The sequence below is a fragment of the Brachionichthys hirsutus genome, chromosome 7 (assembly GCF_040956055.1).
Source record: "Brachionichthys hirsutus isolate HB-005 chromosome 7, CSIRO-AGI_Bhir_v1, whole genome shotgun sequence".
In the NCBI taxonomy this organism is placed as follows: Eukaryota; Metazoa; Chordata; class Actinopteri; order Lophiiformes; family Brachionichthyidae; genus Brachionichthys; species Brachionichthys hirsutus.
Genome location: NC_090903.1, coordinates 4,708,893 through 4,721,660, shown reverse-complemented (window position 1 = coordinate 4,721,660; position 12,768 = coordinate 4,708,893). Strand labels below are relative to the sequence as shown.

The 12,768-nt window shown below is 44.0% G+C and overlaps 1 protein-coding gene across 1 annotated transcript in view; it reads right to left on the bottom strand.

Moving 5' to 3' along the window:
* Nucleotides 1-12,768, bottom strand: part of sipa1l2 (signal induced proliferation associated 1 like 2) — a 44,240-nt gene that overhangs the window by 29,498 nt on the left and 1,974 nt on the right. Inside the window, exons 2-7 of the mRNA XM_068740996.1 lie at nt 9,769-9,902; nt 8,202-8,390; nt 3,341-3,515; nt 3,042-3,145; nt 1,922-2,079; nt 819-1,395 (exon numbers count right to left, since the gene is read on the bottom strand). Of these exons, the coding sequence (XP_068597097.1) occupies nt 819-1,395; nt 1,922-2,079; nt 3,042-3,145; nt 3,341-3,515; nt 8,202-8,390; nt 9,769-9,902 (1,337 nt within the window). The remainder of the gene's footprint in view (nt 1-818; nt 1,396-1,921; nt 2,080-3,041; nt 3,146-3,340; nt 3,516-8,201; nt 8,391-9,768; nt 9,903-12,768) is intronic.

The window sequence follows — 12,768 nt, the reverse complement described above, 5'->3', positions numbered from 1 at the left end:
GTCTTGTGGTAAATAGTAGAACGCTACAATGGCAAGAGCTATATTTGCAGAATGCATTGTCTCACCACAGCGAGACCACAACCATCCCAATGTAAAATGCCTCAGTGCACCCCCCCCCCCCCACACACACACACACATGTGCTGTGGAGCCTGTGAATGAAACTCAGTTGTAAATTAACTCAGTAATTTTGATGATAGACCGCAATTTTTTAATTTCAAGATACTTTTTTGGAAAGCTCTACCAGTGAACTCCTTCTCAAAACTTTATTAGATAGAGACAAACCTGCTACAGGGAGGTTTTCTAAGCTGGGAAAACAAACAAACATGTTTTTATTTTTATAGTGGAGAATGACGCCATAACTGCATAAGGAAACTTGACAATAATGCTGAAGACCTGTAAATTCCATAACTGGATACCTCATCTGAAGATACTGTATCTGTGGTCTTACACAGTATGGCAAAGGACATTCACTGGTTCCTAGTCATAAAAGAAACGAGACCATGGTGCTAAAATCATGTGTCGCCTCAGCAAGGTTGACAAAACGGTAAAACAGGACAAGATGAATAGTAGAAAGATGCAGACTAAATTCTCTAACACACAGGAGTGATCAATATTTGAACGGCTTTGATGACAGCTTGTATCTGTCAGTGCATGTTTGTGTACCATCGTGCAAACCTGACCTGTGGTTTGACACAGCATCTGCATCTTTACTGTAAATAAGCCAACAGAAGACAGAAAGCATAACAGTCTCAGTCAGCCCCCACCCCCATTTCATCCCAGACAACGGTCGCTACATCTTAGTGTTTGAAGCTCTTACCTCCAGCCGTTGCACCATCTCCCTGATGTCTTCTCCGCAGCTGTCGTGGGCAGACAGCATAATGCACTCCCCGCGCTCGTAGAATATTTTAATGCTCATAATCCCTGAGGTCCATCCAATGACATCGCGGCAAGAGCAGTTGAAGACCACGTTTTTGGATTCTTCCTCAATGAGGACAATAAACTCGTTGGAAATGCCAAGCAAGCAGTCCACGTCCATTGCCTGTCCAAAGTCCCGGGCGCGGACACTCCAGGTGATGGCGCCCACGCTGAACAGGTGCGCGTCCTTCCTGGGCTTCACTTTCTCCTTCTTTTTGGCTCCGAGGGTGATGAAGCTGAATTTCACAGCGTTTTCTATGGTAGTCGTGCTGACGAAGTTCTCGGCCAGGTCCTTCAGGTACTCCTGCCTCGTGCGAGTAGCCATGGCTCGAAACTTCTCCGACTTGTGCGCAGCATTTTCTCCGTTGATGACCTTGGCGAGCAGGAAGTCCCTGAAAACGGCTGACTTTGGGAAGGTTACATACTTTGGAATAGGGGGGCCGAACGGAGGCACATCTTTAGATCTGGAGACGGCCACACTGTCGGGGGGGGAGGAGGGGGGAGAATCAATTAATGAAATATAGTGGCGAGAGTTAAGTGAAAGTAAAAAGCGAGGGAATAGTTTAAATTATACAGCTGTCAGGTGAATTATTTCTGGTGGGAAGACAGAGAAAAGCTCAGACTAATCTTGGTCTGTTCAACAAGGGCTATGTTATTAACAAGAGTCACGTCGACTTCAAAAACACTCAAGGAGAAAGTCGTAGGTCATAATTTCAAGGTGTCTCTGAAGATAATAACTGTATCATCAATGAACGGATCAAAGGCAGCCGGAGATTCCTGCACATTAAGATGAAGCCCACGACAGAAACCACAAAAACTGTTCCAGCAGCCTATCATTATTATTATTCTAAATTTAAGAGCTCTTAAAGGTTCACGAGAAGCCGTTTGGAACGAGGACATTTATGCAAAGCACATCCAAAGATTAAATACGTTCCACTTAATCTTGAGGAAATGATATTGCCTCACATCCTATAGGAGTGAAATATCATCGCATGTTCCGTTTACCTGTAGCAGACGTTATCAGTGCAGGGGTTGTGGACTTTGACGATAACAAACACATGTTGGAAATGGGAGCGGATGTTCTTTGGAGTGAAAGGAAGGGCTCCGGGCTCCTGGAATATTATGGTGACGATGTCATTGCCAATGTGCCTCTTCCTTAATAGCTATTGCAAAGGGGAGAAGTGGAGTCAAGTGCAAGAAGGGAATACATTGCGTAAAAGGGGAACATTCAAGAAAACGCAGATTTGGAGTTACTCATATGGTCGTTGTCTCTGTTTGAAAACGTTGCGATGCTGAATGAAATATACACGTAAAGTCGGGTTCAGTCTTTTACTTGTGGAACCAGCTGGAAATGCAGATTAATCTCTTTTTGAATGAGGGAGATGACTTTTTGGGGGGAGAAAGTTCCTCAAGTCAGACGGCTTGTATTGTTACAGTGTGGATAGTTAACCTCTCCCCTCTGGCTGCTACAGTTGTGAGAGAGGGCCGGCAAGACTTTGAAACAAGCGGGATTAGAGGGAGCAGAGGTGAAACAGCAAGGATGAAGGGGTGAGTGGAGTGAGCTTCACCAGGGCCGACTGAAGGATTACCACCAGGGATTAAATGGAACTATCCCCCACTCCATGAAATACGACTGGAGGAGAAGGAAACAAAAGCGAAGGCGCGCCTGCCTAAATCCTGTCAAACAGGCGCTGTAGATGCACCGGACAGATTAGGCCTCTGCTGCGTTTCATCTTGCCTTCCGTTACTTTATCTTATTCTCCGTGTTCACGGTTATTATCTCTGTGGGGTTGTACACACAGACGCTATTACGGGCTCCACAGGTACTTCCGTATAGTACAAGGAGCACAGAGAGTAAGATGGTGAACTGCAATCATGGCTTCATCGAGCCGCGCTCGCCGGCCCATCGCTCCATCGTCTTAATCCCATTTGTTATGCGCACAGACACAGAGCCCCAACTAATACCACGTCCAGCTCCTGGGGATGTCTTGATTAAAATCCTGCTATGGGGGAGGGGGGGGGGGGGGCACTGTTGCCATGGCGACGCTCAGGCTTTCAACTGATAGGCCATTACTGTGGAAAAAATATGCTTCTACGTGCGAAGCGGTGAAGTGTGTTTCCGTACCTGCTGCCTGTTGTTGGGCGTGTAGGGGAGCATGGTGGACACGTGGAACATCAGCTCATAGTCCTTGTAGGTGGTGTAGAGCGAGTGTGTGCCTGTGGAGTCAGCTACAGCACAGGACAGGGAAGCCAGGGGCTCATTACAAACGCTATCGTTTCTGGATGAATCCAAATTAAAAATATAAAGGCTCAAAATACCTTTACTGTTCTCACAAATAAAACAAACAACAGCATGAAACGGAGCGTCGTGTCTGCACTCAGCAGCATTAAGTGGGTGGGCTCGTGCGGTGCGCTTGATCTTACTCTTGTTGTCCAGCTGAGCTCTGTATTTAGTGAAGCCTTTCAGGCGCACCCTCTGGCCCAGCAGATCCAAGAACTCTTCCAGCGCTGGCCCGGCACTCTCGTTGTTGTACATCTCTTCTTCTGTGCTCTGGCCCGCCTTACAGTAAAGCACGCCCACCTTGTGCTGGAAGCTTAGCTGGAATGAGGGGAAACACAGACACTCAGTATGCATCATCATTTCCTGCCACTGATGTGCATCACACGCCCCACTCGGATGCATCGTACACTGAGCCAGTGCCCACTTTCCATCGTGCCGCAGCTATGTGGAGACCTCCGTAACCCGTCTAGGAGAGCTGAAATCCCCCTTTTGTGAAGCCAGTCTGTGCACTCCTAGAGGATAAATCAAGCTCAGCTAATAGCAGCTGTGTAGCTACGAGGGAGACACACAAGCCGCCATAAATTAAATCTGTTAAGAAAAAAACCCAGAAGAAAATGCTTTGGTGAAATCCTCTTTGTAGAAGGGACGCAAGCATTGATCTCCCCCCAACACCTCACTAATAACACTCATAATTCACAGTGCTGAATATAGAGTACCTCAATAAAGACAAAGTGACTCTCAGAGTATTTATTCACTCATTAAAAGCAGTAATAATGTCTAGTAATAACAGGTCCGATATTATCTTCTCTCCCGCGTACAGGAAGAAATAAAACCATTCTTTGTGCATGGTGGGAATCATCGTTTAATGTGTCAATATACAAACAAAAGATTTCTTAGAATGGGGAAACTAGGAAAAAAATATATTTATAGGCTGAATTGCCTTCTCTTCCCGCCTCGGTCGCCGTCATACCTGGCACTGTTGCCATGATGACTCCCTCTAACAGGCAGTGAGCTCTGCGTTCAAACTCCTGTGTGTGTGTGTGCAATATTACAAAGAGAATCACATTGTCCTTTGTTGCCACTTAAAAAGTGCACACACACACACACGCGCAAAAACACATATACAGAAGAGTAATGCTCTTCAAGTGAAGTGCATGTTCCGGTAAGGTTTATCAAAAAAGACAAAACAAATAGAGATCAAATATTCCACACATTCAAATAAGCACTGAGCATAAGTTGCTAGGCAGCACTAATTTGTTCTCTTAATTCCATTTCCCCCTCAATCTCTCCAGGGCTGGATGTTGCTCAAGCTATTCTCGCTTCTTCTTCCCTTCAAGAAAACACCTGATATCTACAAAAAAAATGAAAACATGTTTAACGAGCTGAGAGAGAAACGAGGACAACGTCCCCCCCAGAGACACACTTCAGGGATAATAGTGTCCAAACGTGAAGATGCACACACACACACACAATGCTGTGACATCTGTCGACATTACGGTTTCCTGATGCAGCAGAAATCCAGGATACTGCTGCCAGAGCCTGGTTCCGAGCATGAAAAACATCGAGCCCTATTTTTTGGGGAGAGATGCTCATAGTCCGCAGAAAAGTTTATCCAACAAGATCTGTCTAGCATGCATAAATACTATCTGTATGTGTGTGTATGAATGTACCGTAGGACAATTTATTTTAATGCTATATCACAAAAACTATAAAGGTTTGACTGATCACGGATCTCATCTGAGAGCAAACTCAAGCAATTTCTACCAAAGCGGATAATAAAAACAATCAAATTCTGAAAATATCATATTTTAGTATCTCTTCGTTGCACGGGCGATATGTGTGCAAGGATTCAAGAATTATTGAATGATCTCTCTCATGTGCCACAGAACATACCAAGCCTTTGTGTAAAGATTTAAAAAAAACAACTAATATCCAGTGCAGGGGTGATGTTTTCATAAAATTCTGCTATCAAATAGGTTTGAAACAGATATTTCAGAAACAAAAGTTTGACGGTTCAAGACACCCTTGTGTTAATTAGGGTTAATTTATGCAAATATATATCAGTCCAAGCAACATGCATGAAAAAGGTTGGCTTTGTGCTTATTGCTACTGTATATCCCCCAACATAATATGGCAGCTGATAAAAATGGAACATGGGATGTAGAAAAGTGGGGAAAGAAATATTCTGGCCACTACAAAATGTCACCACCTTAATCCTCAGGTTTCAAGCAGATTGATTTACGTAAAGGAGTAAGTTATTATTATTATTTTTTTGGTGCTGCAACAAGTCTCAATGTGTGGTAAATTACACTCTTGAACTTGTGGAACAAATCTCACTTAAGCCAGAACCCGGCTCCAGAGTTGAGCTGGCGCTGCGGGCAGCAAGGCCAATTTGCACCCCAGAGGTTTTACAGAGTAAGGTTTCATAGACTTGTGCAACAACTGATTGGTGGTAATAATAACTGGCTTGCATCAGCCCCCCCCCCCCCCCCCCCCCCCTTTGTTCATAACTGCTTCTGGTAGAGAATAATTTCATCATTTGACCGATTTTATTCGCAGGGCAACAACAGCTACACAATTTACAGCGATGGCTGCATTAAAAATAATGATTTCCATCAGCAGAGTATCTGAGCAGCAGCTGAATGCGTTTGCCAGTGCATCCACACAGTCATTTCACAGTGACTGGCAATGTGATCTAAAATACATTCGCATGTACCCTGCGCCCTTGTTGCATGCGGAGCCATTACAGCCCGGTGCACAGCAGGGCTTTTAGCATATTCTTTCAGCAGAACTGATCATGAGGCTATTATGGAGGCCGACTCGCTCCAGGTCACTCTCGCTCACCAGGCAGGCTTTCTGTGCACAGCGAAAAGAAGCGAACACTCCAACACAAATTACAGATCACATCTCCCGCTGCAGTGTGCATGCACACACAAAATCCCCAAATGAAGCTTTCTATGGGCGGTAAGAGAGAATAATGCACTCAAACAAACAAACAAACAAACAGGCCTGGTGCATGAAATTATCTCTGAGTGGAAGTTCTTCCTACACAATACTTGATTATTACCATGAATACAGTAGGGGAGCCGTGAAAGTCCACCTTGGTTAGTCTTGGTTGCCTGACTATAAAAACAGCATAGCATTAATGATTAAAACAGAGTGCACAGAAATACTGATGTCCAAATATAAATGTAAGACTGGCCTCCGACGGGCTTCTGATTCGAGGTCTGTGAGGAGGAGTACTACTTGGAAGAGCTTAAAGCCCCACTTCACTCCTCTGAAAGTCATTTTTTAATTCACTTTATTGGTTTTGCTCTCCTATGTGTCAGTTTCAGTCTTATATTACGTTCTCTATCTGCAGACAGCCTCTCATTCCAAAGGCATGGAGAGCTGTATGCCAGGTGGAAAAAACCCCCACACACCGCTGAGCTGTATCAGCTCCTGGAGACGCTGCACCAATAAAAAAAAACTTCCTAGAGCACCAACTTACAAACGTACTTGGCAATAATTGAATACTCAAAGTCATCGCCTGAAGTCCATTCAAGCTGACTCAGAGAGGACGCTCCACTGCTCTTGTTAATGCATGTAACACGGTCTTAATATACAAGCGGGACAAGGCAGATACTACTACAAAAGCTTTTCCCCCGTCAGTCGGAAAGGTTGGGTTCATGCTAAGGATTGCAATTACAATAATAAGCAGCCCATTCTCTGATAGTAAGATATGTAATAGAGCACTAGCTAATCCCCTCGCTTTCCACTCCATCCATGATTGGATGAGAAAATAAAGGGATGCACAAGGAATCCATCTCTGACACCTGTGAATACAGAGATCCCGTGACACTAACAGTCATTTTATTCAAACAGATGACATTTCCCTGTTATTCAGGCAGAATATCAAATCAGCTGCTCTCAGATAAGTACGTTGTTTTAGCCCAGGGGTGGGCAAACCTTTTGATATCGCGGGCCACAATGGGTTCTAAAATTTGACAGAGGCGCCGGGCCAGGAACAGATGGATGGAGTGTTTGTGTGAACTAATAAAAATGACATATAAAACCATTACATGAAAGGATTTGGCCATTTACAGGTAGCATTACAGAGAATGAGGTTTAACTATAATACAATTTAATTTTATGATACAATTTGGACAAGTTCGGCGGGCCGGATTAAAAAGCCCAAAGCCCAAAAGTATGTGGCCTGTGCGCCGTAGTTTGCCCATGCCTGCTTTGGCCCGTACTTGAAAGTCCTTCATCTTTAATAAGCCATATATGGGGACAACATGCTATGTGAGGTTAATACCTTCCACGGCTCCTTAAATAGACATATATACCTTGAATAATGTAAGTTTAGATGCGTGACATTGATGGCTCCAAAATTAAACCATAAATGGAAAATAGGTCCGTAGGAAAGTTGTAAAACATGCTTTTTGGGGGCATGCCCATTACTTGGGCTATTGCTGACCAAAATACTTTAGATTAGAAGCTTCACTGCTTTTCTACAATTTATATGCAACACGAATGCCAGAATATGTCACCAATAATAATAATTACTATCCGTATTGCTGTTCTTTGTCAATTGACTTTGAACTGTGAATAGTCCTTAGTTCAAGGACAGACTACAAATGGAAAGCAGATCGTTTTGGATCTTAAACATTCAGTGCAGAGACTCTCCGTTTCTGCAAGACAAGGCGTTTGCGTAACGTTGTGTTGAGAACAGCTCATTATACATCCACTTACAGTCAGAGGGACGAATTGTTGTTGAGACAATCGCCCATACAGATGGAGCATCCTTACATTTTGGTCTGCTTCTCAGTGCCCCTTTCACATCTGTCTGTTAAATACAAAGCTGCAGGAACAGCCTTGTTAGCTGACATCATGTGTGAAACAAGAGGAAGCAGCTAGTTCTGCACATTACACACCATAAAGCCACAAATCATCATTCTTAGACCGCTCCTTCTGTACAGCTGATTGAGGCACCCACCCCACCCTGGCTCTCGGTGGACTCACCCCTTGTTCGTCCAGTTTTAGTAGTTGCTCCGGGACCTTTGGAGAGTTGAGGGCCAGCCTCAGACATTGGATGTTAAGCTCGGGGATGACGTATTCGAGCACTTCTTTCAGTGGCAGCCCACGGGCCGTCCCGTGTCGAGCGGTGGATGGAATAGCATCTTCCAGGATGGCCCCGCGAAGTGTAGTCAGCTGATGGGAAGACAGAAGGAGAGTTTCATCCATTCAACTGTCTGATGCGCGTCTTATGAGGTGTCGCCCTGAATGGCGTGTTAAGGCTTGGGTGATTTGTGCGCTATTATATCCCTTTATGTTATACAGGCAGTTGTCGAATTACGCCCACAATTGGCTCCGAGGGTTTTGTCGGAAGCCAACTCAGTCGTAAAAGAGCCCCGATGTTAAATTACCATAAGTATATTATGCTGTGTCATGATACAGAAAATATGGGAGGAGAAAGAGACAGTTTCCTCTCGGTAGACATCGTGGGCTCGCACACTCGATTCGCTCGCTCGCTTTCACCTCGTAAACAAAAAACAACACAAAAAACGACCATTAAGGGTCGGAAAAGTTGAATTGTTGCAAGTAGCGTAAGTCCGAAGTCGACGGCCTCCTCTGCAATACTTGGAATAGTGGCTCCATTACAAAGGAACATTCTAAATAATTAACATGACTGAGCATGACATGCTAAGTGCTTTCTCACTGTCGAAATCACTAATGTACCAGAAAATGTCCATGCAGAGCGCTTCAGGACACTTTCTTTAATTTTGTTTCAGTGCTGCTTTACACTCCTAAATGTGCATTTCCATCTGCACAGCCTTGCAGAGACAGACGCGAGCAGCCAGCGGTTCTCCAACTGAGGGGGCTTTTTGAAAAGCTGCGTACTCTCTCTGACAGAGGCAGAGCTTCTGAAGCGAAATGATGGGCAGTGCATGCAAATAAATGCGCCAGTGGTTGGGGAGTTTAAACACATTCGCTGTGCTACTTGTAAGGCTACCATGACCCAGATACATTGGTGCTTTAAACCAGGGATGGCACTGGATGGATATCAGTGATATTTCACTGTTTGACGTATCTGTTGCACCTGAATTATTCAGAGGATGGCACCATCCGGCATCGATCAAGGAGAGGGGCCTGTATCACCAAGGACTGAGACACTGCTCATTACACGTCGTAGTTTAATCAGCCTGCACGTGTTTTTGGTTGTGGATAAACAAGAGTTCTAGCAAGCCAGTCCGATCCCAACAGTTTGCCTGACTGGTGAACTGAGTCACCAGTCAGGATTGCTAGAAACAATGGCGTGCTGGGAGCTGGGTTGGGGGGAATGGAGAGTTGTGCAGAGCCTCGTCTTGTTTTCATTGGTACTGAAGGACTCCCACAGTCGTGCGCTGCTTCAATAAGCAGTGAGCTGGGTCACCTGGACAGATGTCGCTGGATGCAATACATGGGAAGAAATCCCTTTCTGGTGTTTCTGACCTGTGGTCTGTTCTTTGGAGGTTTCTTCTCGGCATCAGTAACAGATATGAGACAATACACGACGCACAAACAATGCACATTGTTGTGTAAGAGTTACCTGACTGGTTCTGAAGGTGACTCGATGGTTAAACTGCATCCCTTCTTTCTCCTTCCCATCGTCCAGTCTTTCTCTGCGGATGCTGACCGCCACGGGTCCCAGATTGTCATCGACGCCAAAGTAGTTCTGATGCTCTTGGAGGGGGTCAACCAAAATTAAACACACAGTTAAGTGTCACAGCACTTTAATCAGTCATTACTGTCTGTCATAATCTGTCATGTACGAAGGACTTTCAACGGAAACAAGACAGCGAGGGCTTTTTTGAAATGCTCCTCTTAGACAGGATGTTTGACTGTACTTGTACTCCAACATTCTATCTAATAAATATATTCATCATCATCATCATCATCATTAAATTCAATGAGCTGAGGTAGAGAGATCTTGATATATAATAAGAATGAGAATCTATAACCTTATTCACAAATTTATCACGCAACTCCACTTTTGCTTCAGTGGAATGTGGAATTATATTAAGTTCACGTCAAATAGTTACATTTATGTGAAATATCGTCTGGATTGTCCACGAGAGAGCCGTAACACCGTTTACAGGGAGCAACAGGGGTCCAGCAGAGATTGGACGTTGATTCACTTTGAATTAGAGTCTGACAGGTAGTGGCAGATCTGGGATTTAAAATGCAAATGAATATGAATAAACACAGGCCTGGAAAGCTTGACCCACTCTGACCCCAAAAAACCTCACAAAGCATCCTGCATGATGTAGAACAAGTACCGATATTATGAAATCAAATGTCAGCACAATTCAGTTTTAGGATTTAAGATATGAATAATATTCACTCTGAATTCATGATCCAACCTCGTTTTTATATAAAACAGACCATGAACCAGAAGAGGACAAAGGGATTTTTTGGGGTTCTGGCTCCTCTAGATAAACAGTTGGCTCGTCCTAACGGAGCAAACCTGAGCTTCACAGACCGTGCTGCACAGGATCGCTCATCACCCAAGCCCGTTTCTGTTGTTTTCATGGCTTTTATTTGATAATTAGCTGTGCGGGCTGGAAGAAAAGGTGGAGAGATGAACAATACAAAGTGTCTTAAACCACTAATATAGGTCTGTGTGCATCAGGGTAAGACACGGACAGCGGTAAAGTGCTGCAGGCAGCGCTTTGAGTCAATGCTTTCTAATCCGAGCTGAAGCCAGGAGGAATGACCATGCAGGGTCAGGTCTGTGAGGCATTCACAAAGGAGAAGCTTCCACTTTGTAACTCTGCCATACATCATATGACATACAAATTAGGGGTCGAGCGATAATTGGTCGGGCAGATTATATCGGCCTTTTTTAGTAATCCGACGGCCGATAAAAGAGCAGCGTAATACGGTTTTACTTTGGCTCCGTCTGCAGTCACTACTTTGTATTCACCATTGTCCCCCCATCTGATTGGATATTTTACCCGTGCCATGGCTCTGCGTCTAACCAATCAGCAGTGAGCTGTGCACGCGTGGCGCTCATGGACACAGAGAGTTTTGCAAGAGAAGAAACTCCGGAGAGTATATTGAAATGTATGAGCGCAAACGAAGCCGGCTCGCTGGAAAGCATGCAGAACAACTTTTTTGCAACACAATCTAATGCTGCTCAATTGGGATTAAAAATTTATATGACTAACATTTCTGTAAAAAAAAATCTAACTTTGTTTTATTTACTTTATTTTATTAAAAATTTCAGGAAGCTATTTATTTGTTACATTTTTCATTTAACTTTATTAGACATGCTGCTGAGCTCCCTGCCCTTTGTTACAAGTTTCAAACAAGGATCTGTTGATTATTGTACAGGATTAAAAAAAAGTGTTGGAGTTGGTATTATTCTAAATTTTGCCACTAATATTTTCACTTTTACTGCAAATGAATATCGGCTCCACATATCGGTTATTGACCTCCTGGACTGCTAACAATCGGTATCGGCCATAAAAAAAACATATTGGTCGATCACTAATACAAATGTGCTTATTCTTGTCATTGTGGCATTAGCGTGGATGATTAACTGCAGGGTTAACCGTTTCGGGGGGGGGCTGGGTTGTCATGGACACTGGACCAAGGAGACATGCTCTGTGAAGGTCAAATGTTGATAGAAGGGTTGCATAAACGAGACACTGAAATACCAAAGGCACAGTGAAAAAGACTTGCGTGTTGAGGAATACTCTTTACCAATGCAATTTTTAAGACACAATTTGAAAGAGTGCTAACAATGTGGAGGAAAAAAGATGCCCGACAAAAACTATTCATCCTAGCTAATAATTCCAGCATTTTATTGTGAAATTTTAAAGTGAAATGGATCTTCGACAGAAGATTCATTCTGCCACTCATCCCCATCTGGTCCAAAACATTTGAGAATCCCTGCTTTCCTTCATCCTCTGTTGTAAATCTCATATTCTGCTACCTCTCCAGTGCGACATGTGGATGAAACACACCCTCCATTAGACACTCTTGATGCTATAGGGAGGAGAGCTTTATGAATCAATGGGATCCACGCCCAAGCTCGGATTGATAAAAGCATGCCCTAAAGTGGAGGCTTGGGGTCGTGCTTTTATGAGCATGTGCGAAGATTTGTGACTAAAAGACCCATTTGAAAGAAGTGCAAGAGCTGCATTTATCGTACACTGAAGTAAAAAAAAATTAAACTGAGAGTATGGGGAAATCTCAACTATACATTTTCCGGTAGAAAAAGGCAGCATTTTACCATAGATGAATGTAACCTCAATGGTATGTGCAAATAAACTAGCAGGTAATTCCATAATGGTCTCATTAACCTTGACTGGAGACATTGAGGACTGGCTTGAGGAGCGTTTTAATAGAGACCACCTTACTGAAAGGTCAGGCATTGCTCAGTGCGAAAGGTGAAGCAGCTGTTTTCTGAGCAGGCTTACGAACGAGTAACCTAATCTGCTGAGAGCAGCAAACGTGAACGCGTGGGCAGTGGGAACAACAGATATGTGTTATGCGCTGATGGGTTGGGGGGGGGGGGTCAGCGTGGCATTTTCTGGCACCA